General features: G+C 39.0%; 1 protein-coding gene across 6 annotated transcripts in view; it reads left to right on the top strand.

Moving 5' to 3' along the window:
* LOC139746355 (ralA-binding protein 1-like) overlaps positions 1 to 27,699 on the top strand; it is a 248,109-nt gene that overhangs the window by 1,439 nt on the left and 218,971 nt on the right. For 3 of the 6 annotated variants that reach the window (XM_071657532.1, XM_071657536.1, XM_071657534.1), the window contains exon 2: positions 12,646 to 12,825. In XM_071657532.1, coding sequence (XP_071513633.1) covers positions 12,646 to 12,825 — 180 coding nt within the window. Of the gene's footprint in view, positions 1 to 12,645; positions 12,826 to 16,655; positions 16,762 to 27,699 lie in introns of those variants that run through there. The other 3 variants (XM_071657537.1, XM_071657539.1, XM_071657533.1) reach the window with 2 other exon arrangements.

The following is a 27,699-nucleotide window of genomic DNA, read 5'->3' on the forward strand; positions in this document are numbered from 1 at the left end:
CCTGGTAGTGGTACCCATGCCCAAGACTGTCTGGTAGCTAAGGAAGGTTTGAGGTATGTCATGATGCTGTGTGGAATTAGTGCTATGTATGCATGTACACTGTTAGCAGAAAGCTAAAAAGAAAATTAGTAGGCACATGGTAAGTACTTACTTATTTGTAATTATCTGTTTGTACAATATGGGAGGGGGCCTGTTTTGTGTGTGGTTTTTAAGTAATAAAGAAGACTTTTGAATGTTTGAAAGGTACTGGCATTCTCCATCTTGCTTAGGTCATTTCAGCCATCCACAACCATTACACAAAACTATTATTTCTTTAAATCATGCTCCACCAGCCTCTTTCTCAGCTTGTGATCATGACCTCAGAAAACTCTGCTGCTGCCCCTCTTAAAGAACTTTTTACTGTCGTTATCATCCAGTTTATTCAGGAATTTGAAAGTTGTTATCAGGTCACCTCTCTCTTCTCTCTTCCAGCTGTTTAACCCTCAACCTTTATCAACAGCTCACCTGTGCCATGTTGGGTGCTTTACTCTGGCCTTCTCAGTCATATCTTTGTGCTTCTTTAGGTGCAGTGTCTAGATCTGTGAAACCTAAGCCAGCTTTGGTCTCTGTTATAAGTACCTTAATGAACATTTTCTTATAGATTTTTTGAAGAGGAATTATCCAGTAGGATTTCATTGCTGCTTTCAGTCACCCATACAAACGAAGACCCTTACTACAGACCTGAATATTCAAGTAGATGTACTGCAAAACACCTCTTGGCCAGCTTGGGATCACCTGCAGTATTTTCAGTGGTTTTGAAAGTTTAACATTTAAGTACAACAAATGTGAAGAGGTCCTTTGTGGAATTGGAAGTGTCAGCCTTCACTGTAAAAGGAAGTTTTCAGACTACCCCAACTCTGCTTTTACAGGAATACTTTGTAAAGATGTTTGAATGAAAGTTCATAGATATTGCAATGAAGCCAGTTTTTATTAACGCTTTTCACCCCTTCCTTCTACCAAAAAGAAAAAATCAAACAGAAGAGGATAATTAACTTGTCTTTTCTGAATTACCACACGTGGAATCAATAGTTCAAAATGACAGTGTTACAGAGTGTATGATAGCCCTTATGGTTAAATTGCTGGTCTTTGAAATCTTAGGTTAAAGGATGCCTGATGGCTCACTTCAGTACACCCCAGAATAAGAAAAGCTTTGGAATTCAAGATTGGTACATAGACCTGACAATTCAAGGTGATGCTTTTTGGTTTATGCATAACCCCATGATTTTTTCCAACCTTCCTCCATTGATTTGTATCACCAAAGTGATGGTTTTGGTGTATCTTGATAATCTTCTGATGATGTCTCCTTTAAAAGAAGAATGCCTCAGGCAAGGGCTTCACATGGAGGTATTTGAGAATGGGCTTTTTCTCATTGGTCAGGACAAGTCTCATTTAGATCCCAGGCAAATCTTTACACAGGTATGAATAAATTGGAAAACCTAAGCTGGCTGGCTCTGAGGTCAAAACTGGGGATTACACAAATGCTGTGACTGCCTGACAATCCCAGACTTCAGTGTCTCGATGTCATCTGCAGCAGATTCTGGAAAAAGTTTGATTTTGCAGCTCTGTACAATGAAATAGTAAGCCTACAGACCAAAAAGAGTACCTTCTTAGTAAATGCTTGGTTTCCTGCAGCAATCAGAAGTCTCCCTAAAGCTCTGTCCCGGGAACCTCTTGAAGCCTTTGTTTGTTTACATAAATTCACATGAGAAAGACAGACAGCAGGAGGCCTGACTGGGCCACAACTGGGTTGTCTGGTAAAAAAAAAAAAACAAAGTTTAACTTGACAAGAAAATGTAATTCCACTCAGCAGTTTGTTAAGCTATCACTGACTTCCCACTGCTGTACATTAGCCTTCCACTGTCCCTGTTACTGCTGTTGTTTATGCAGTTTATTTCTGGCATTTTTCTCAGAGTATTCCAGAATTTGTTGAATATTTGTCTAACTGACTTTTGAAGGTATTTATAGTCTTAGCACTCACTACATCTGACAGTAATTTATTCCAGTGCCGAATACGCCCATAGGAAAAGATGTTTCCCACACCCATACTGCATCTTATAGCTTTGAGATTTATTCCATTTGTCCTGGTAACTGTATTTTCTTGTATTTTGATGAGATGTTCATGATTTATTTAATGTAACTTATTTAGAAATTTGAACACTAGGATTATTTTGCCACGAAATCTACATTTTTAAGGGAGAGGGGATCCAATCATTTTCGCCTCACCTTGTATGCCAGATTTCTAAGGGATGGGATCAATTTTGTCATGCATGTTTGTACTTGCTCTTATTTTTCCTTGTCTTTATAGTTTGGAGACCAAAACTGGGCTGCATATTCAAGATGTGTCTTACTAGAGATTTATAAAGTGTGAGAATTGTTTCTGGTGCCTTGTAATTCATGTTTCTGGCTATGAAAGCTAACATTTGGTTGCCTTTTTTTTGCTGCTTGACACTTTATTGTTCTTCAGATTGTTGCTAATGACAGCTCCAAAGTTCTTTTCTTCATTCACTTTAGTTTGAGAGTTTCTGGATAGTTTGTAGTCATCATATATATTCTTGTCTCCAAAGTGCATAACTTTATACTTGTCTGCATTAAACTTCATTTGCCATCTGTCTGATCACTCTGCATGTAAGTTAAGATCTCTTTGAACCATTTTGCTGTCCTGCCCATTTACAGCTCTACCTCCTAGTTTAGAATTGTCAGCAAATTTGGAGATCTTAGATATGAGACTAAATTCTAGGTCATTAATGTATATTATGAAAAGAATTAGGCCTAGGATGGACCCCTGTGGCACACCACTCATTACATCTAGCCAGTCTGAGGCTTCACTGTTTAATACTGCATGCTGCTTTCCTCAGGAAAACCAGTCTCTGATCCATGTACAGAGTTCTTCATTGATTCCATGTGCTTCAAGTTTATGTAAAAGTCTCTTGTGAGGTACTTTATTGAAAGCCTTTTGGAAATCTGAATATACTACATTAGATAGTACTTTTCCATCCCAATTCTGATAAATAACAGTAAAAAATTTCTGCAAATTTGTCAGCAGGATCTTTCATTGCAGAAATTGTGTTGGTTGTTTGATATGATTTTGTGATCTTCTAGGAACTTGACAATTCTATCTTGTATTATTTTTCCATCGTTTTACCTAACTCTGACATGAGGCTAATGGGACATTAGTTCAAGTCACACTTTTTTGTCTCCTTTATATATAAGAGTAACATTTGCTAGTTTCCAGTCAGTTGGCACCTGACTGTCCAATGGAGATTTGTTGAATATTTTTGTTATCAGGTATATCAGCTGTCTCCTGACCTTTTTTAAAAAGTCTTGGAGCTAAGTCATTTGGACCGTTGGATTTGTTAGGATTTAAATGGTTCATGAATTTAAGTACTTCAGTGCTATTTTATTTCTCTAACTTTCAACTCTTCTTTATCAGATCCCAGAAACATTTTCATTGGCTGCAGTATTCGAGATGTTTTTTCACATATGAATGCGGAGTTAATGGAATGATTTAGTATGTTAACCATTTCCTTGTCATTAGTAGTAAGTGTGTCATGTTTGTTTCATAATGGTCCAGTTCCTCCTTTTACTGTCTTCCTTTGTCTTATATATTTGAAGACTTCCTTAGGATTATTCTTAACTTTCAAGGAAATTCACTTTTCTTCCTCATGTTTGCTATGTATTATGACCTTCTTGCACGCTTTTGATTTTCAATGGTTTCCATTGATTTGAATTTCTTGTATGTTTTCTTCTTCTGGCATATTAGTCTTTCTATTCTCCTTTTCATCCATGATGTTTTTGAAATATTGCAAGGTCTCCTCATGATTTGTGGAATAAGTATAAGTTTGTTGAGTATTCCTGGTAAATTATATGGGAGGGTATTGATTGAGAGGGTGAAGGCATGTACAGAGCATCAGATTGGGGAAGAGCAGTGTGGTTTCAGAAGTGGTAGAGGATGTGTGGATCAGGTGTTTGCTTTGAAGAATGTATGTGAGAAATACTTAGAAAAGCAAATGGATTTGTATGTAGCATTTATGGATCTGGAGAAGGCATATGATAGAGTTGATAGAGATGCTCTGTGGAAGGTATTAAGAATATATGGTGTGGGAGGAAAGTTGTTAGAAGCAGTGAAAAGTTTTTATCGAGGATGTAAGGCATGTGTACATGTAGGAAGAGAGGAAAGTGATTGGTTCTCAGTGAATGTAGGTTTGCGGCAGGGGTGTGTGATGTCTCCATGGTTGTTTAATTTGTTTATGGATGGGGTTGTTAGGGAGGAAAATGCAAGAGTTTTGGAAAGAGGGGCAAGTATGAAGTCTGTTGGGGATGAGAGAGCTTGGGAAGTGAGTCAGTTGTTGTTCGCTGATGATACAGCGCTGGTGGCTGATTCATGTGAGAAACTGCAGAAGCTGGTGACTGAGTTTGGTAAAGTGTGTGGAAGAAGAAAGTTAAGAGTAAATGTGAATAAGAGCAAGGTTATTAGGTACAGTAGGGTTGAGGGTCAAGTCAATTGGGAGGTGAGTTTGAATGGAGAAAAACTGGAGGAAGTGAAGTGTTTTAGATATCTGGGAGTGGATCTGGCAGCGGATGGAACCATGGAAGCGGAAGTGGATCATAGGGTGGGGGAGGGGGCGAAAATTCTGGGGGCCTTGAAGAATGTGTGGAAGTCGAGAACATTATCTCGGAAAGCAAAAATGGGTATGTTTGAAGGAATAGTGGTTCCAACAATGTTGTATGGTTGCGAGGCGTGGGCTATGGATAGAGTTGTGCGCAGGAGGATGGATGTGCTGGAAATGAGATGTTTGAGGACAATGTGTGGTGTGAGGTGGTTTGATCGAGTGAGTAACGTAAGGGTAAGAGAGATGTGTGGAAATAAAAAGAGCGTGGTTGAGAGAGCAGAAGAGGGTGTTTTGAAGTGGTTTGGGCACATGGAGAGGATGAGTGAGGAAAGATTGACCAAGAGGATATATGTGTCGGAGGTGGAGGCAACAAGGAGAAGAGGGAGACCAAATTGGAGGTGGAAAGATGGAGTGAAAAAGATTTTGTGTAATCGGGGCCTGAACATGCAGGAGGGTGAAAGGAGGGCAAGGAATAGAGTGAATTGGAGCGATGTGGTATACCGGGGTTGACGTGCTGTCAGTGGAGTGAATCAAGGCATGTGAAGCGTCTGGGGTAAGCTATGGAAAGCTGTGTAGGTATGTATATTTGCGTGTGTGGACGTATGTATATACATGTGTATTGGGGGGGTTGGGCCATTTCTTTCGTCTGTTTCCTTGCGCTACCTCGCAAGCGCGGGAGACAGCGACAAAGTATTAAAAAAAAAAAAAAAAAAAAAATTTATTTTCAATCTCAAGTTGTGTGTTTTTAGAATTACTCCACATTTCCTCTACCGTGTGAACATCAAGAAGTTTTGTCCAATTGGTACTGCGAATTTCATGTCTGATGTTTTCAAAATTTGCTTGCCTGTAATCTGAGATCAAGAGTTTGTTGTCATTAATTTCATAATCTAAATTTTTCTTTAATCTAATCAAACTGATCTTTATTTGACAAACTCTTGCCTACTTTGTAAGAGTTGATAAAGTTTGTGTCACTGGTAAGGACAAGATCAAGATTGTTTTTACCTTTGGTTGTTTTTATAATAAACAGTTCTTGAAAAGCGTCTTCAATCAGTTCCATTAGTTTCATTCCCTGTAGGTCATGTGTTAACGTGTCCAGCAGATAATTGGACTGTTGAAGTCTCCTGCAATTATAACCTCTTTATTGTTTATTATAGTATAATTTCATTGTATGGCATCTTATCATCATATTCTTTTTGCTAAGGTTTGTAAATAATGCCAAAACATAGTTTACTTTTGAACTTGTTGGTAATGTCAATATTAAGAGAGTCATAAGTGTGTGTCTACTTTTCTTATCTTAATAGCACTTAGATTTTTATCAATGTAGCTCAAAGCTCCACCACCTACCCTTAATAAGCGATCTTTTTTCAATAGTTTGTATCCGAATATTGCTAACTTGGCGACTAAGTGTTTATTCTCAAAGGTTACCCATGTTTCTGATATTGCAATGATGTTCAGTTTTTCAGTAACTCCATTAGATATAAGTTCATCGTGCTTCATAATGATGCTCCGGGCATTTGTTTTTATTAAATATCCCTGGGAAATGACCTGTAGCTGTGCTAACCTGCTACTTATACTGCTTAAGTTGTCCCCAACTGACCCCACTTGACCTTTCTATGCTAATTCCTCTGCCTGTAAGGTTACTGCTACTCCCCGAGGATCCTTATCGCCAAGGTCCCATCCCTTCTCTACTGCTACCTTTATAGTGGTCAACTGGACACCTTATCCCTTAGATCCCTTTCACACTCAGATTTCCCCCACACCAGCCCACCTCCCACAGCTCCCCTTTCACTCTCCCCCACTCTCCTTGTTCCTTCTTTGGCTTGACTGTGATTTTGTGATTTGCTCTCCTTAGTAGTTTATCTCTATCATTAAAAAGGCCAAATGTTCTCATCCAATACTTTGCCAAGGTGGGCTTTCCCTATTCCATTTAAGTGAAGACCATCCTTAGTGTACAGAAATTGATCATGACTTAAATGTTCCCACAGATCTATACTAAACACACTATCCTCCTCCCTATAGAGAGCTTCAATTCCTCTGTTTATCCCCAACATTCTGCTGAGGGTACAGGAATCAACATCATACCTTGGCAGCAATCCTGATACTATCAGCTTCCTAAGACTTTTTTAAACTGTACTTCGCTAATATTTCTTCCAAAAGCCATGTGTTTTATAAATACTCTGAGGGTTTGGAAGGATGCACTAAATTGGAGCATCTTGTAACTGTAGGCTCCATGGAAGGGCTTCAGAAATTCATATATATCACAACAAAGGAACTGTTAATGCCTTGATAATTCATCTAGAATGTCCTGAGACCCTGATCCTGAATATTTCTGATGAACATTACTATGGCTGTCCAATATCTGATGAAGAAAGGCTCTTGCAAAGTTCTGACTCCTTTAGACTTGATTTAGAAAATTTTGTGCCAGGCTATGTGCAAGACCCTTTTTTTTTTTCCAAGCCTCTTATCTGGATATGCTTGGTAGATGCCCTCTTAAGTTCAGTGACAACAGAGATGTCAGTAGGGAAAGTGGCTTTCAAGTGGATTCTTTCCCAGGGAGTGACCCCCTCAAGTAGATCTTTTAACCACCAGAACCAGTGTGTTACTCCCAATTTATGTTTCTCTGATATATATTTATGGGCAACAGAAACAGAGGCATTTCCCCTGGATTGGAAACTGTAGAACCAGATTTCTCTCTTTTTGCCTGTTCACCTTTTGATCCCAGTTCTTAAACTAAACTTTTTTGGTTTAGTGACTCTGGTAGCCTCCAGGTGGGACATTTAACCCATCAACTCTGCCATTTGCCTTAGTTGCTTCCTCTGGTTCTCTCAGAGCACCTCAACCCTGTTGAAGGACCCCAACCTCAGAGTCTTGAAATCAGAATTTACCTGTTTGGATTTTATCACAGTTCACATGGAAGTTTGAGAGTACATAACATATAGCCTTTTACATATAATACTCATCTTTTACTGAAAGACAAAACCAATCAGTCTAGAAATCATCTCAGACCCTCCTTGAAGATTCTAATGATGTGGAAGCCATGGAAGCCTCATATTGAGATTTTTTTCAAGCCTGTTTCATGACTAATAATTGGCTAGTAACACTGTTGTCTCTTGCAAAGAGTGCCTTTCAAGAACTGTGGGTTTTGGTATTTATCTGACTGGTCTTATTTGGTAAAAACTGCTCCAGTCTTTCTATTTTCCACTTCATCATAAGTGGTAGCTCTTTTTTGAGACTTAGCTCGACAGTCTTTGTAAGAAAATTTTTTTTATAGCTTAGGCTCATGAATTAAACACATGTCCAGATACAAGTATCTTTTTTTTTTGATGAACTCTTATGGGTCAAGATCATCCTCCCTTGGAAAAGTTTCTTGGGATAGCATCATGCCACATGAAAATTACCTCAGGGATATTTGGATTTCACCAGTGATTGTAAAGGGAACGTTTTATTTGTCCACCCCAGAACCTTGAAACCCCTCTTTGTAAGAAATAGCTCCACACTGATCAAGCACCTTGTCTTGCTGGCTCAGTCTGGACTTTATACTTGAGCACATGACATAAGGAAGTTGGCCTGTCTTGCTGGCTTAACCTGGACTTTACGCTAGACCACATAACATAAGGAAGCTGGCCTCTACCTAGGTCTTCCTCAGAAATGCTTTATTGCAGAAAATCAAGAAAAGGGGCCCTTGGCACTCTTCTGCTTTCATAAAATAGCACATAGTTTAGTCATGGTGAATCTCCTCTGTGTTGTCCTGGGTGTTCCTCCTTCCAGAGAATCATATTCCATTATGCCTCCAAATCACTTGTGAAAGTTTTCATTTTTGGTTTAGATTTATTGAGAAGATTTTTCTTAAGCCCATCACCTTCATGGTGGTATGTAATCATTGCCTGTGAGACAGACCGCAGAGGAGGCAATATAGCTTTTGAAGATTGAAAACACTTTTCTCCAAGATGGTGTCCTGCAAAAAAAAATTTCTGGTAATCTTGCCCTGCCTGATATTCCCTTACTTTTTCAAAAAACTTATTCTCTGTACTGTTTTTGAACACTTTGGATTGGTGCCAAAATCTGTGTATTGTGAGCTGTGAATGCCCTGAAGTGGTTTTGGCCTGGTAGCAGTCACTTATTGGCTGAAATCAAAACCGTTAGTCAAACAAAAGGCTTCTGTGATATGAGTATCAACTAAAAAGTGTGAGCAAATAAGAGCTTCCTCACCACTTTTAAAAAGATAGGAATGGTCTTAGACTCTCATATTCCTGAAGGGATTTCTCTTTGTTCAGAGAACACTACATTTAAGGGGAAAGGCTTTTCAACTTTCAAAACCAACATTTTTAAAGTTTTTTAAGTTAGAACTTTTTAAATGTGTGTCATAACATTTTACGAAGTCTTCACCATTCAAGTGATTTCTGGTTGCAGATGTAGCTGAATGCTGAAATTTATGTGACATTTGATACTAGGAAAGTAGAGTGAAAGAGTACTGGAGGGAAAGAAGTGACAGAAGAATGCTTAGAATGGTGTATGCGAGGGAGGCATGCAGGGACAAGAATAAACAGTGATTCTTTTGCTGTGGCCACCCCATGGAGGGAGCGGATGTTAGAGATATAGATGGATTAATATTAGTTAAAAGTCTAATCAGTGATTGGTTTTAAGTGTCTGTTAGATATTTTTTGTTCCCAGTACTCCCGAAAATATTGGAGCCATCATTGCTTATAATGATTTGTCGATGTAAACAACAAAGGTACAATTATTTTGTTTGCTTACAGTACAGGGAGGCCATGCAGAATGACAGCTCATAGGGCAACATTTTGTAAGAGCAGCATTTAAGCCTTAGGGTAGAAATTCATGAAACCACATTATGATTTTCATAAAGAAAAATTTGAAAAAATTTATATTTTTTACTATTTTTTAGTATTCTTTAGTATTCTTTAGTATTCTTTGCGGAAGATGAAAGCCGGCAAGGCAGCAGGTTTGGATGGTATTGCAGTGGAATTTATTAAAAAGGGGGTGACTGTATTGTTGACTGGTTGGTAAGGTTATTTAATGTATGTATGATTCATGGTGAGGTGCCTGAGGATTGGTGGAATGTGTGCATAGTGCCTTTTACAAAGGCAAAGGGGATAAGAATGAGTGCTCAAATTACAGAGGTATGAGTTTGTTGAGTATTCCTGGTAAATTATATGGGAGGGTATTGATTGAGAGGGTGAAGGCATGTACACAGCACCAGATTGGGGAAGAGCAGTGTGGTTTCAGAAGTGGTAGAGGATGTGTGGATCAGGTGTTTGCTTTGAAGAATGTATGTGAGAAATACTTAGAAAAGCAAATGGAATTGTATGTAGCATTTATGGATCTGGAGAAGGCACATGATAGAGTTGATAGAGATGCTGTGTGGAAGGTACTAAGAATATATGGTGTGGGAGGCAAGTTGTTAGAAGCAGTGAAAAGTTTTTATCGAGGATGTAAGGCATGTGTCCGTATAGGAAGAGAGAAAAGTGATTGGTTCTCAGTGAATGTAGGTTTGCGGCAGGGGTGTGTGATGTCTTCATGGTTGTTTAATTTGTTTATGGATGGGGTTGTTAGGGAGGTGAATGCAAGAGTTTTGGAAAGAGGGGCAAGTATGAAGTCTGTTGTGGATGAGAGAGCTTGGGAAGTGAGTCAGTTGTTGTTCGCTGATGATACAGCGCTGGTGGCTGATTCATGTGAGATACTGCAGAAGCTGGTGACTGAGTTTGGTAAAGTGTGTGAAAGAAGAAAGTTAAGAGTAAATGTGAATAAGAGCAAGGTTATTAGGTACAGTAGGATTGAGGGTCAAGTCAATTGGGAGGTAAGTTTGAATGGAGAAAAACTAGGGGAAGTAAAGTGTTTTAGATATCTAGGAGTGGATCTGGCAGTGGATGGAACCATGGAAGCAGAAGTGAATCATAGGGTGGGGGAGAGGGCGAAAATCCTTGGAGCCTTGAAGAATGTGTGGAAGTCGAGAACATTATCTCGGAAAGCAAAAATGGGTATGTTTGAAGGAATAGTGGTTCCAACGATGTTGTATGGGCACGAGGCGTGGGCTATGGATAGAGTTATGTGCAGGAGGGTGGATGTGCTGGAAATGAGATGTTTGAGGACAATATGTGGTGTGAGGTGGTTTGATCGACTAAGTAATGTAAGGGTAAGAGAGATGTGTGGAAATAAAAAGAGCGTGGTTGAGAGAGCAGAAGAGGGTGTTTTGAAATGGTTTGGGCACATGGAGAGAATGAGTGAGGAAAGATTGGATTGACCAAGAGGATATATGTGTAGGAGGTGGAGGGAACGAGAAGTGGGAGACCAAATTGGAGGTGGAAAGATGGAGTGAAAAAGATTTTGAGTGATTGGGGCCTGAACATGCAGGAGGGTGAAAGGCGTGCAAGGAATAGAGTGAATTGGATCGATGTGGTATACCGGGGTCAACGTGCTGTCAATGGATTAGATCAGGGCATGTGAAGCGTCTGGGGTAAACCATGGAAAGTTCTGTGGGGCCTGGATGTGGAAAGGGAGCTGTGGTTTCAGGCATTATTGCATGACAAGTAGAGACTGAGTGTGAACGAATGTGGCCTTTGTTGTCTTTTCCTAGCGCTACCTCGCATACATGAGGGGGTAGGGGGATGTTATTCCATGTGTGGCGAGGTGGCGATGGGAATGAATAAAGGCAGACAGTGTGAATTGTGTGCATGTGTATATATGTATGTGTCTGTGTGTACATGAGATGTATGGGTATGTATATTTGCGTGTGTGGACGTGTATATATATATACATGTGTATGGGGGTGGGTTGGGCCATTTCTTTTGTCTGTTTCCTTGCGCTACCTCGCAAACGCGGGAGACAGCGACAAAGCAAAATGATAATATGATAATAGTATTCTTTCCAATTGATAATGAGATAGTTAAGTATATTTTAAGGCTTCTCAATTACTAAACCTTTTATAATGATATCAAAACTAAATGATATTAGATTCTTATTATATTCCAGCCACTGATGGTCACCTTATAAGGTACACCAAGTTTTCATATTCTTAATGTGCCATAAAAGTGAGATATGCCTTACTTGAGAATGTTAAGATAGTTATTATAATGATCAAACATATCAACAAACATAAAGATCTCATACTGGAATGGATATACTTACTTTGGAATGCATGACAAACCATTCAGTCCACCCCTATCCCACTCCATCTCCACCTACCTCAATCCCTCATCTCCAGCATTCTCATTAAAAATCACAAAATACCAACTAAATCATCAGTGAAATCACAGCAGTTGGTGAATTAATGAGTGTTGATGGTAATCTGAGATGCTTTGAATATAGTCCATACATGATGATTAGATTAGGGAAATATTTGGTTTGGAATATAACCTTCCTTATAACATAGGTTTCAGTTACTCATATAGCAACATTATACTCTAATGGCAGATTGCTAGGAATGCAGCCCCATTGTTCTGTGAGGACTCCCTGTATGTAATTAGATATTGACAGATGATTCATTATTATATTATATTGGGTAAAAATTGAAAAACTGTTGGTCTTTAGCTTATCATACACATATCTCTCCTCTAAGATGAAAAGGTCTTAAAATATTGAACTTTTAATGTATTTACCAATTTTTAGAGTTTCATAAATGATTAAGCAGTCTTGCATTTGCTGATGAAAAACATAGATATAGATTTAGTATATAAAGATACAGTATTGTGGTATGTATATCATATGATGATATTTAATGTTGGATATGTTGATGCACATTTTTTGCTCAGTGAGAGCTCTAGCAGTTCAGCCTCCATTAAGGTGAAATTTACTACTTAGCAAAAAAGTGATTCTCAAAATACATACCATAACCCTTTTTTTCAAAATGCAATGCTAAAGGAGTGATGACCTGATTTTCTTAGACACATTATGAAGATTATTTAATGCTAGTCACCCATACTTACATATCAAGATTACTACTTTTTGTCTTATGATATAAATTCATTTCAAACATTTTCAGGTGGACATTTCTGCTGCATTGGTCCCTCACTGTCTACCATAACAGCCAGGCTTCTATCAGCTTCCATATGTGGTTTCTCCAGTTCCCAGACATCCAGTATGGATTTTGAAAGTCCTGACGTTGAAAAGGAGTTTCCAGGTCTTTACGCCTCTGAGTCTTCTCGCCGTAGTGACAGTGATTGTAAGTATTAGCATATTCCTATATTGCTGTCCCTTTTAATAGATACAAATTGTACGAGGTCAGTTGTGCAAGAAAAGAAAGTGTGCAGTATGTGGAAACTAGTTTTTGAAAAAACTATGTTTGTATCGTATGTTAATAAGTGAAATATTTGCTGATATAGTGCACAAACTAGATGCTGATATGCTGTTATCATATTTGTGATATTGAATTAAGGTGAGATTATGATGTGTCAGAGAGATCAGGATTAGTCTAAAATGATTATGATATTGCCATTAACATGAAATTTTTTTACTTGGTTACTTGTACATTAGATAGACTGGGAGATGTATTTCATCAACAGGATTTTTTCTTTACCTAATAACTAATATATTGCAGGAGAACTTTTTTTTATTATCTTAAGATTGAGCCTATCGATATAAGATATAATAGCTTTCCAAGCACAGGTTTCCTTCATACAGGGTCTTGTTCCCAAGAAAGGGTCAGTACAGGTATTCCACAGTGTACACTCATTCTTTATGTACTTTTTTGATGTAGTTCCATAAAAAGAGTTTGGATACTCTTCTATTTACACTTTGTAGTTTTCATATTTTCACTTTTTCATGTGATGAGAATTTTAAACTGGCACAAAAAGTCGGGGAAACTCCTTCACCAAGCAAATAAACCTCACCCATTTCTCATGAAACTAGCCAAATACTAGAAAAAGAGGTAGACAGTCTTGCCTCATTGTCTCAATTACCTGTCTAGTCCTCACCTGCAACTCACAGACCTTGGCAAGCACTATTTGCCAGTATTTTTGATAAGCAGAATATGCATTTACATTTGATAATCTATCTACAAAAATGTTTATCATTTTTTTGCATTGTTTTATTTAGTTACTTTACTGCTGGTGATTTTTTAAAATTTATATATTGGTATACTGGGGTCAATGTGCTGTCAATGGATTGAACCAGGGCATGTGAAGCGTCTGGGGTAAACCATGGAAAGTTCTGTGGGGCCTGGATGTGGAAAGGGAGCTGTGGTTTTGGTGCATTATTACATGACAGCTAGAGACTGAGTGTGAACGAATGGGGCCTTTGTTGTCTTTTCCTTGCGCTACCTCGCACACATGAGGGGGTAGGGGGTTGTTATTCCATGTGTGGTGAGGTGGCTATGGGAATGAATAAAGGCAGACAGTATGAATTATGTACATGTGTTTATATGTATATGTCTGTGTGTGTATATACATGTATACTTTGAGATGTATAGGTATGTATATTTGCGTGTGTGGACGTGTATGTATATACATATGTATGTTGGTTGGGCCATTCTTTCATCTGTTTCCTTGCACTACCTTGCTAACGCGGGAGACAGCGATAAAGCAAAATAAAATAAATAAATAGAATATTGATCTATGTTTTGTATGGATATATTTTGTTATCTCAGTAGTATTTACTTTAGTTAGGCTAGTGTGACTGAAAATTACTGACTGGGAACACTTCTTCAAATTCATAACAGTATGATAATGGGAAAAACTCCCAGTTTATGCTTTTTTATATTCATACTCAGGTTTTGAGGGATGCATTTCATGTATAGATAGAGAGCAAATTATGTAAGGAAATGTGTCATAATTAAAGGGAAGTTTCCATAATAAGGGAGGGGATTCCATTCTCCTTTGATGCCAGGATCCCCTTTGAACAAAAATTGTGTATTGTATTAAGTTTTGATGTATACCCCAATAGCAGTTTGATGACAAACTGTTATTGTAACAGTGTTATAACTGAGTATGCAGGTACTGTACTCATCAGCACATTTTGTGGTTTTTGGTTGAAGTGAAATTTCACATTAAGGGAATGTAGAGAACTAGAAGGATGTGTGGGAGAAGGTAGTGCTTGATGGTTTCTTCGATTGTTGGACATTTTGTGGGTGCCATACCACCAATAAAGAGAGCAATTCAAGTCCACAACTATTGTATCACTTTACACATTAAGCTCCTTGTGAAAGCTGGCATTAGCAAGCTGTAGTTTTCACAGTTCCTTGTGATAGCCATAATGAAATTTTTTTTTTAATGTATCTAAACATCTTATTGTTGATCATATTTTGTGTATTCTTCTCATATTTTTAGCAACTTCGTTTTTTTTTTGTCGCTTTTAAATAAGCGTAGTACTGCTCTCACATTTGGGGTGGTTCTTGCTTTGTATCCTTACCTGACAGGGTCAAGTGGAAAGCGGTCCGACTTATAAGCTGTCCCAGGCTAACTTCCAAACTTGACCCACTTGTCCAATGCTGCAATGTTGGTTCTTTTTCCCTCTTCTGTAGGTATTACTTTGGTTTTAGCTCCCAAAAGCTGGTTGCTTGTGTGCCCCCACCACTAGCTAGACCACGCAATACGTAGCAAATTGCTGCGTCACATGATTATTGTGTGGCCATTGGCAACTCAAAGGTGGGGCATTTTGATACCTGCTTCTTTCCCTCCATGTTGAAGCTTTGGAACTTTCAACCTTCTCATGTCGTTCCCAATACCAATGATCTGGCTTATTTCAGAAGACAGGTCTTTCATGTTCTCGAAAGTTTGTAAATACTTTCCCTTTTCTTTTCTTTTTCTGATTCATAATTCTCTCTATGTTTCAATTAAGGCCTGGCCTTGATGTGGACTTTTGTCCATGACTGGAGCTTTTTGCAAAAAATAAATGGCTAGATATTTCTTATATGATGGATGTCTGTGTTGTTGATAGATTTTTTTTATTATTTATTTATACTTTGTCGCTGTCTCCCATGTTAGCAAAGTAGTGCAATATATGATGGATGGCTGTGTTGTTGATAGATTTTTTATTATTTATTTATACTTTGTCGCTGTCTCCCATGTTAGCAAAGTAGTGCAAGGAAACAGACGAAAGAGCGGCCCAACCCACTCATATACACATGTATATACGTGAATGCCCACACACGCACATACACATACCTATACATGTCAACGTATACATGCATATACATACACAGACATATATATATATATACTCATGTACATATTTATACTTGCTGCCTTCATCCATTCTCGTCGCCACCCTGCCACATATGAAATGGCAACCCCCTCCCCCTGTGCGTGTGTGAGATAGCGTTAGGAAAAGACAAAAAAGGCCACATTCGTTCACATGTAATGCACCAAAACCACAGCTCCCTTTCCACATCCAGGCCCCACAAAACTTTCCATGGTTTACCCCAGATGCTTCACATGCCTTGGTTCAATCCATTGACAGCACATCGACCCCAGTATAACACATCGTTCCAATTTACTCTATTCCACCCACGCCTTTCACCCTCCTGTATGTTCAGGCCCCAATTGCTCAAAATCTTTTTTACTCCACCCTTCCCCCTCCAATTTGGTCTCCCACTTCTCCTCGATCCCTCTGCCTCTGACACATATATCCTCTTTGTCAATCTTTCCTCACTCATTCTCTCCATGTAACCAAACCATTTCAATACACCCTCTTCTGCCCTCTCAACCACACTCTTTTTAATTACCACACATCTCGCTTATCCTTTCATACTTACTTGATCAAACCACCTCACACCACATGTCCTCAAACATCTCATTTCCAACACATCCACCCTCCTCCTTACAACCCTATCCATAGCCCTTGCCTCGCAACCATATAACATTGTTGGGACCACTATTTTTTTATTATTTTCTCCTTTATTGACTATTATCAGAATTTGAAAGTTTTACACTATTATTTAGACATTACTGACATAATATTCAAACTATATGAATAGGGTCAATTTGATAATAGCGTGGATAGTTTGTGCTTCCCAAGTTTCATTGTCTACATTCTTACTTTACTTTCTTGCTCCAGGAACCTCATCTGTGGAGTTTCTATAGTGCACAGGAAGCTGGCCACATACACTAGGCTGGACCATGGGTTAAGAAGTGTTGTGATGATGGGTGTTTGTCTGAGTAAGGTGAGTCCAGGACAGTTAAAGTTTTCAGTGTCTCCAGAATGGAAGTTACATCAAGGATATGACAGGTTCATTGAGTTCTTGAAACTGTGTTTATAGTATTGCAGAGATGAGTAATTTTCAGAATTCAGATGAGAAAATATCATACATACCTGGGGAGTATATATTTAGACGAGCATATGGTTTTGGTGGGACTTATCTAGGGCTTTTGCAATGAATTGGGAGCAAAGTATATTGATGGTAGGTTGCATTGGAAGTATATTCATTTGTTTAGATGTTAAGTGTTTATGATTATTAGCAGGCAGTGATTCTTCATAAGTGTATATGGTTATTAGTAGCCAGTGATTCTTCAAAGGGCCTTATTTTATTTTATTTGCAGTTTTATTATCTTTCCTTATGATAGAGGATGGTAAGGCAAGTGAGGCATAGTTTAGGGTGGAATGTTTGTAGAGGATGCAAACGGATTCTTTTCCTTGTCCAAAATTCGTGCTGTTAAGTGTTCTAAGGGTATTTGATTTGTTTATGGCTTTTTTGTTGATGTTTATGGCTTGAGGATTAAATTTCACATTTGTGTCGTGTGGCACCTACGCAGTATGGTAAGAGTACTGATAGGTGGCAGTAGTTGGCCATTCAGGGTTATGGGAGGGCAAAGGTTGAATTTGTGTCTGTCCATGGTTAAGAGGGTGACATTTTTGATGCATGAGTAGTAGTGTCAGGGTGGTGTGATGTGATTATAAGGTTATGTGCATATGAGAGGACTTCAACAATGTTATTACCTATTTATATTGTACAGGAAGAGAGTTGTATATTGTGGGGCCCTATCTTCTGAACTTTCTGTGCTAGTAAGAAGCTTTTTAAACCTTTGTAAATTACCCTCATTCACTAATTCATTGGTTTGTTTCTTCCAGAATTACCCTCATTCACTGATTCATTGGTTTGTTTCCTCCAGCTACCCACCACCTTAACACAAAACCATTACTTCTTAACCTCTATTCTAGTTTGGTTTTTGACTGAAGAAGGGGAGCCCTAAGCACTGCTGGCCCTGAAGCAGGATGTCTGATGCTGCAACATCATAGCCTTTGGTTACTCTGATGCTAATCTCTGGAAGAACTGTTCTCTGTTAAGACGCTTATTTCTTCACATTTCTCATGTTACTCTTCTTCGCTTGGATCAGAGATGGATTCCAGTTGTAGTTTTTCCTCCTAATGATGGAGATCATCCAACAGTCTGCATAGTATCCATTGGGTCATCTTGTACCCACGACCTGCAGGTCACATGACTGGTTACTTATGCTGGTGGTTGGAGAGATACCAAGGAGTTCAGAATTTTTTTCTGCACCTTCCTTGTGATTGCAGTTACCTTTATAGGCCACTAATGGTTTGATAAATGAGCTGGATAGTTCATTCTTTCATCCCTACACACATACCTGGTACCCTTGTGACCAGAGTTCTACTCATAAATAAGATATGTGGTGATGTTTCTTATCCCATTTTAAATCTACTCCAGCATTCATGAGCCATATGTAGATACTGTGTCACCAGTAGTAATTATTCATCCACAGAAATTGTACAGCTGTCAGTTACCCGACAAATGCTATGATGAAAGGACTCTTATTGAAGCATGCACGTAGCAGCTGGGAGAGTGAGGCCTGTGCATGTGGCAATCACAAACGGACATTTACATTGCTAAAGGAATTCATATGATGCAATAATGATAAAGTTTACTGATTTAGAGGAATTTGATGACTTATGATATTTGGTCCCTATGAAAACAATTAAGTGTGAAAAACATACACACAACCAGCTTTATAGATTATCTGACTACTAAGGAAGCTTAAAATGATTAAAGATACACGTGAAGTTCACTTCTTCATTTTTAATGTTTTATGTGTTAACATTGAATTAATGTACCAGGTCTATTTCCTTTTTTTGATTATTCTGATTTTTTGAAATACCCATTGGCTGGAGGAAATGTACGAATAAACCAACTTTAGAACAGATAGGGAAAGTGAAATTATTGTGTGACAGTGGTATCAATACTTTAAGCACTGTCAAATGACAGTGAAAGCAGCCCTTTAAGGATTATCAGTTGATGATAGGAGCAGTTCAAATGTTACAGTGAACATACAAAAAGCAATAGACGTATGACCATGTGAAACTTTTCAAGCAGATAAATGAAGACAGATTGAGGGGGTTCTCTGGTTTATATACCCTTTAAGAATGTCGAAAAATGACAAAGATGTGTCATAAGTGTTATGAAATGATTGTAGTGAACATTACAGCCATAAACACAATAAACAGTGGCATATGAACCACCTGAAACTAAGCTAAAAGAATTTGATAGAATTTTAGCAAGAATAAAAGAAATACTGGGGGCGATGTGCTGTCAATGGATTGAACCAGGGCATGTGAAGCATCTGTGGTAAACCATGGAAAGTTTTGTGGGGCCTGGATGTGGAAAGGGAGCTGTAGTTTCGATGCATTACACACAACAGCTAGAGACTGAGTGTGAACGAATGTAGCCTTTGTTGTCTTTTCCTAGCGCTACCTAATGCATGTGTGGGGGGAAGGGGTGCCATTTCATGTGTGGCGGGGTGGCAACGGGAATGGATGAAGGCAGCAAGTATGGATATGTACAGGTGTATATATGTGTATGTATATGTATGTATACGTTGAAATGTTTCGGTATGTATATGTGCGTGTGTGGGTGTTTATGTATATACATGTGTATGGGTGGGTTGGGCCATTCTTTCATCTGTTTCCTTCACACAAATCCACACGCTCTTCACCATTTCCATTTGCAACACTGAACACCCCATGTACACCAATTATATCCTCAACTGCCACATTACTCGCCTTCGCATTTAAATCACCAATCACTATAACCTGGTCTTATGCATCAAAGCTGCTAACACACTCACTCAGTTGCTCCCAAAACACTTGCCTATGGTGATCTTTAGTCTCATGACCAGGTATATAAGCACCAATAATCACCCATCTCTCTCCATCCACTTTCAGATTTACCCACATCAATCAAGAATTTACTTTCTTACACTCTGTCACATACTCCCACAACTCCTGCTTCAGGAGTAGTGCCACTCCTTCCTTCTGCTTCAGGAGTAGTGCCACTCCTTCCTTAGCTCTTGTCCTCTCACCAACCCCTGATTTTACTCCCAAGACTTTCTCAAACCACTCTCCCCCTTTACCCTTGGGCTTTGTTTCACTCAGAACCAGAACATCCAGGTTTCTTTCCACAAACATACTACCTATCTCTCCTTTCTTCTCATCTTTGTTACATCCTCACACATTCAGACACCTCAATCTGAGCCTTCGAGGAGGATGAGCACTCCCCACTTGACTCCTTCTTCTGTTTCCCTTTTTAGAAGTTTGAATATATATGTATGTATGTGTGGATCATGGTTAAGTGCCTGAGGATTGGTGAAATGCTTACATAGTGTCATTGTGTAAAGGCAAAGGGGATAAAGGTGAGTGTTCAAACTATAGGGGCATAAGTTTGTTGAGTATTCCGAGGAAATTATGTTTGAGGGTATTGATTGAGAGGGTGAAGACATGTACAGAGCATCAGATTGTGGAAGAGCAGTGTGGTTTCAGAAGTGGTAGTGGATGTGTGGATCAGGTGTTTGCTTTGAAGAATGTGTGTGAGAAATACTTAGAAAAACAGATGGATTTATATGTAGCAATTATGGATCTGGAGAAGGCATGTGATAAGGTTGATAGAGATACTTTGTGGATGGTCTTAAGAGTATATGGTATGGGAGTTAAGCTACTTTGTGGATAGTCTTAAGAGTATATGGTGTGGGAGTTAAGCTGCTAGAAACAGTGAAAATATTTTACCAAGGATGTAAGGCTTGTGTACAAGTAGGAAGAGAGGAGAGTGATTGGTTCCCAGTGAGGGTCAGTCTGCAGCAGGGGTATGTGATGTCACCATGGTTGTTTGATTTGTTTATGGATGGGGTGGTTAGGGAGCTAAAGGCAAGAGTTTTGGAGAGAGGGGTGAGTATGCAGTCTGTTCGGGATGAGAGGGCCTGGGAAGTAAGTCAGTTGTTGTTCACCAATGATACAGCTCTGGTGGATGATTCGAGGTGAAACTAATGAAGTCAGTGACTGAGTTTGGAAAAGTGTGTGAAAGGAGAAGGTTGAGAGTAAATTGGAATAAGAGCAAGGTTGTTAGGTTCAGTAGGGTTGAGGGACAATTTACTTGGGATGTAAGTTTGAATGGAGAAAAATTGGAGGAAGTGAAGTGTTTTTGATATCTGGGAGTGAACTTAGCAGTGAATGGACCCATGGAAGCAGAAGAGAGTCACAGGATAGGGAAGGGGACGAAGGTTCTAGGAGCGATGAAGAATGTGTGGAAGGAAAGAATGTTATCTTGGAGATCGGAAATGGTGGATGATTTGAGGGGAAACTAATGAAGTCAGTGACTGAGTTTGGAAAAGTGTGTGAAAGGAGAAGGTTGAGAGTAAATTGGAATAAGAGCAAGGTTGTTAGGTTCAGTAGGGTTGAGGGACAATTTACTTGGGATGTAAGTTTGAATGGAGAAAAATTGGAGGAAGTGAAGTGTTTTTGATATCTGGGAGTGAACTTAGCAGTGAATGGACCCATGGAAGCACAAGAGAGTTACAGGATAGGGAAGGGGAAGAAGGTTCTAGGAGCGATGAAGAATGTGTGGAAGGAAAGAATGTTATCTTGGAGATCGGAAATGGTGGATGATTCGAGGGGGAAACTGATGAAGTCAGTGCCTGAGTTTGGAAAAGTGTGTGAAAGGAGAAGGTTGAGAGTAAATTGGAATAAGAGCGAGGTTGTTAGGTTCTGTAGGGTTGAGGGACAATTTACTTGGGATGTAAGTTTAAATGGAGAAAAATTGGAGGAAGTGAAGTGTTTTTGATATCTGGGAGTGAACTTAGCAGTGAATGGATCCATGGAAGCAGAAGAGAGTCACAGGATAGGGAAGGGGACGAAGGTTCTAGGAGCGATGAAGAATGTGTGGAAGGAAAGAATGTTATCTTGGAGATCAAAAATGGGTAAATTTGAAGAAATAGTAGTTCCAACAATATTATATGGTTGCAAGGCATGGATTGTCTGGAAGAGGGTAGATGTGTTGGAAATGAAACATTTCAGGCAGTGGCGTCTCTAGGGTGTGGCAGGTAGGGCAGGTGCCCTGGGCACCACTTGCAGGGGGGCGCCACTTAACAGGTTTGTTTTTTGATATATGCTAACCGATTGACATTTTTAACAGTTTGGTTTTGTGAGATAAAAAAGAAACTCACTTACCTTTCAACAATAGTAATATTTTGCTGCTATCAGTTGCATTACCACTTCTATTTTACAATTTTGATCAAATAAGTCTAAGTCTTCATGAGTTTATATAAATTTAAATTTGGCCAAACTCTTCAACAGTTTATAATTACACTGTATATATTTTTATATACATCCACTGTATGTACATTTCTAATCAAGCCAGGGGTGTAATTTCAGTGCTTGCCATAGGTGCTATTTCCCCTAAATATGCCCCTGAACAGTTAGGGGTATTTTTTAGCTCAAAATACTTTTTGTTTCAAAACTGAAAGATAAGATATTCAAACACTTCTATACTTAAAATATTCATGGAAAATGTATCATAATGCTCTCATTTACTGATACACACTCATGAAATATGATGTAATGGAGCAGATATATTTTAAAATTGACTTCATTTAACAGCTTAATTTGGTGTCATTAAGAGGATGAAATGCTATTTTAACACCATATTTATATTCAGCATGAAAAATACCTCTTATATAAATGAGTTTTTAGAATAACCTTTTTTTCTGAGAAAAATACCAAAAATTGAAGGTTCAGGTTATTTTTTAGCTCCAAAAACTTTTTGTTTCCAAGTTGAAAGATAAGATATTCAGACACCTCTATACTTGAAATGATCATGGTTAATATATCATAATGATCTCAGTTATTTACCTAGTAAATAAGATGCAAAAGATCACAAGATATTTTAAAATTAATTTTAGTTAACACCTTAATTGAGTGTCATTAAGATGACTTAACAATATTTTAACCATATTTGTATTCAACATGAAAAGTACTTTTTATAAGTTTTCAAAGGAAATCTATTTTTCTGAGAAAAATACCAAAAATTGAAGGTAATACTTCTGGGTACTTTTTAGCCCAAAAAACTTTTTGTTTCAAAATTGAAAGATAAGATATTCAAACACTTCTACACTTGAAATAATCATGAAAAATATATCATAATGCTCTCAGTTACCGATACATACTAAGTAAATACGATGCAAGGGAACAAAAAATATCTCTAAATTGACTTGATTTAACAGCTTGATTATATATTATAAAGACGACTAAATGTCATTTTCACACCAGATTTGTATTTAGCATGAAAAATACTTATGATTAATGTTTAATGGAAATCTATTTTCTGAGGAAAATTTCAAAGAGTGTAGATAATAGTTCAGGGTATTTTTTAGCTCAAAAAACGTTTTTTCAAAATTGAAAGATAAGATATTCGAACACTTCTGCACTTGAAATAATCATGGAAGATATATATAATGCTCTCAGTCACTGATACATAAACAGTAAATACGATGCAAAGGAACAGAAATATTTTAAAATTGACTTCATTTAACAGCTTAATTAAGTGTCATTAAGAGGACTAAATGTTTTTTTAACACCAGATTTGTATTCCGCATGAAATATACTTCTTATAATGAGTTTTTAAAGGAACTTTATTTTTCTGAGAAAAACACCTAAAAAGTGAAGGCTACAATAAATTCGGTATTTTTTACCTCCCAGTTGACTTGTCCCTCAACCGTACTGTACCTAATAACCTTGCTCTTTTTCACATTTACTCCCAGCTTTCTTCTTTCACACACTACGAAACTCAATCACCAGCTTCTGCAGTTTCTCACCTGAGTCAGCCACCAGCGCTGTATCATCAGTGAACAACAACTGACTCACTTCCCAAGCCCTCTCATCCACAAGAGACTGCATACTTGCCGCTCTCTCCAAGACTCTTGCATTCACCTCCCTAACAACCCCATCCATAAACAAATTAAACAAAAATGGAGACATCATGCACCCCTGCCGCAAACTGACATTCACTGAGAACCAATCACCTTCCTCTCCTCGTTCTCGTACACATGCATTACCTCCTCAGTAAAAACTTTTCACTGCTTCTAGCAACTTGCCTCCCACACCATATACTATTAATGTCTTTCACAGATCATCTCTATCAACTCTATCATATGCCTTCTCCAGATCCATAAATGCTACATACAAATCCCTATGTTTTTCTAAGTATTTCTCACATACATTCTTCAAAGCAAACACTTGATCCACACATCCTCTACCACTTCTGAAACCACACTGCTCTTCTCTTTCCCTAATAACCTTACTTCTTCATCCCACCACTCACTACCCTTTCTAATCTGCCCACCTCCCACGCTTCTCATGCCACAAGCATCTTTTGCGCAAACCATCACTGCCTCCCGAAATACATCCCATTCCTCCCCCACTCCCCGTACGTCCTTTGTTCTCACCTTTCTCCATTCTGTACTCAGTCTCTCCTGGTACTTCCTCACACTAGTCTCCTTCCCAAGCTCACTTATTCTCACCACTCTCTTCGCCCCAACATTCTCTCTTCTTTTCTGAAAACCTCTACAAATCTTCACTTTTGCCTCCTCAAGATAATGATCAGACATCCTTCCAGTTGCACCTCTCAGCCCATTAACATCCAAAAGTCTCTCTTTTGCGCGCCTATCAATTAACACGTAATCCAATAATGCTCTCTGGCCATCTCTCCTACTCACATACGTATACTTATGTATATCTCTCTTTTTAAACTAAGTATTCCCAATCACCAGTTCTTTTTCAGCACATAAATCTACAAGCTCTTCACCATTCCCATTTACAACTCTGAACACCCCATGTACACCAATTATTCCCTCAACTGCCACATTACTCACCTTTGCATTCAAATCACCCATCACTATAACCCAGTCTCGTGCATCAAAATTACTAACACACTCACTCAGCTGCTCCCAAAACACTTGCCTCTCATGATCTTTCTTATGCCAAGGTGCATATGCACCAATGATCACCCATCTCCCTCCATCCACTTTCAGTTATACCCATATCAATTTAAAGTTTACTTTCTTACACTCTATCACATACTCCCACCACTCCTGTTTCAGTAATGCTACTCCTTCCCTTGCTCTTGTCCTCTCACTAACCCCTGACTTTACTCCCAAGACATTCCCAAACCACTCTTCCCCTTTCCCCTTGAGCTTCGTTTCACTCAGAGCCAAAACATCCAGGTTCCTTTCCTCAAACATACTACCTATCTCTCCTTTTTTCTCATCTTGGTTAAATCCGCACAGATTTAAACACCCCAATCCAAGCCTTCGAGGAGGATGAGCACTCCCCGCATGACTCCTTCTGTTTCCCCTTTTAGAGAGTTAAAATACAAGGAGGGGAGGATTTCCAGCCCTCCGCTCCCATCCCGTTTAGTTGCCTTTTACAACACGTGAGGAATGCGTGGGAAGTATTCTTTCTCCCCTGTCCCCTATATTTATTTATTTTTTTTATTTTGCTTTGTCACTGTCTCCTGCGTTAGCGAGGTAGTGCAAGGAAACAGACGAAAGAATGGCCCAACCCACCCACATACACTTGTATATACATATACGTCTGCACACGCAAGTATACATACCTATGCATCTCAATGTATACATATATATACACACACAGACATATACATATATACACATGTACATAATTCATACTGTCTGACTTTATTTATTCCCATCGCCACCTCGCCACACATGGAATAACATCCCCCTCCCCCCTCATGTGTGTGAGGTAGCGCTAGGAAAAGACAACAAAGGCCCCATTTTTTCACACTCAGTCTCTAGCTATCATGTAATAATGCATCGAAACCACAGCTCCCTTTCCACATCCAGGCCCCACAGAACTTTCCATGGTTTACCCCAGACACTTCACATGCCTTGGTTCAATCCATTGACAGCACGTCACCCCTGGTATACCACATCATTCCAATTCACTCTATTCCTTACATGCCTTTCACCCTCCTGCATGTTCAGGCCCCAATCACTCAAAATCTTTTTCACTCCATCTTTCCACCTCCAATTTGGTCTCCCACTTCTCGTTCCCTCCACCTCTGACACATATATCCTCTTTGTCAATCTTTCCTCACTCATTCTCTCCATGTGACCAAACCATTTCAAAACACCCTCTTCTGCTCTCTCAACCACGCTCTTTTTATTACCACACATCTCTCTTTCCCTATTATTACTTACTCGATCAAACCACCTCACACCACATATTGTCCTGAAACATCTCATTTCCAGCACATCCACTCTCCTGCGCACAACTCTATCCATAGCCCACGCCTTGCAACCATACAATTTTGTTGGAACCACTATTCCTTCAAACATACCCATTTTTACTTTCTGAGATAATGTTCTCGACTTCCAAACATTCTTCAAGGTTCCCAGAACTTTCGTCCCCTCCCCCACCCTATGATTCACTTCTGCTACCATGGTTCCATCTGCTACCAAATCCACTCCTAGATATTTAAAATACTTCACTTCCTCCAGTTTTTCTCCATTCAAACTTACCTCCCAATTGACTTGACCCTCAACCCTACTGTACCTCATAACCTTACTCTTATTCACATTTACTCTTAACTTTCTTCTTTCACGCACTTTACCAAACTCAGTCACCAGCTTCTGCAGTTTCTCACATGAATGAGCCACCAGCGCTGTATCATCAGCGAACAACAACTGACTCACTTCCCAAGCTCTCTCATCCACAACAGACTGCATACTTGCCCCTCTTTCCAAAACTCTTGCAGTTACCTCCCTAACAACCCCATCCATAAACAAATTAAACAACCATGGAGACATCACACACCCCTGCCGCAAACCTACATTCACTGAGAACCAATCACTTTCCTCTCTTCCCACACGTACACATGCCTTACATTCTCGATAAAAACATTTCACTGCTTCCAACAACTTGCCTCCCACATCATATATTCCTAATACCTTCCACAGAGCATCTCTATCAACTCTGTCATATGCCTTCTCCAGATCTATAAATGCTACATACAAATGCATTTGCTTTTCTAAGTATTTCTCACATACATTCTTTAAAGCAAACACCTGGTCCACACATCCTCTACCACTTCTGAAACCACACTGCTCTTCCCCAGTCTGATGCTCTATACATGCCTTCACCCTCTCAGTCAATACCCTGCCATATAATTTCCCAGGAATACTCAACAAACTTATACCTCTGTAATTTGAGCACTCACACTTATCCCCTTTGCCTTTGTACAATGGCACTATGCAAGCATTCCGCCAATCCTCAGACACCTCACCATGAATCATACATACATTGAATAACCTTACCAACCAGTCAACAATACAGTCACTCCCATTTTAATAAATTCCACTGCGATACCATCCAAACCCACTGCCTTGCTGGCTTTCATCTTCTGCAAAGCTTTTACTACCTCTTCTCTGTTTACCAAATCATTCTCCCTAACCCTCTCACTTTGCACACCACCTCGACCAAAACACCCTATATCTGCCACTCAATCATCAAACACATTCAACAAACCTTCAAAATACTCACTCCATTCCCTCACATCACCACTACTTGTTATCACCTCCCCATTAGCTCCCTTCACTGAAGTTTCCATTTATTCCCTTGTCTTACGCACTTTATTTACCTCTTTCCAAAACATCTTTTTATTCTCCCTAAAATTTAATGATACTCTCTCATCCCAACTCTCGTTTGCCCTCTTTTTCACCTCTTGCACATTTCTCTTGACCTCCTGCCTCTTTCTTTTATACATCTCCCACTCTTTTGCATTATTTCTCTGCAAAAATTG

The sequence above is a fragment of the Panulirus ornatus genome, chromosome 64 (assembly GCF_036320965.1).
Source record: "Panulirus ornatus isolate Po-2019 chromosome 64, ASM3632096v1, whole genome shotgun sequence".
Classification (NCBI taxonomy): Eukaryota; Metazoa; Arthropoda; class Malacostraca; order Decapoda; family Palinuridae; genus Panulirus; species Panulirus ornatus.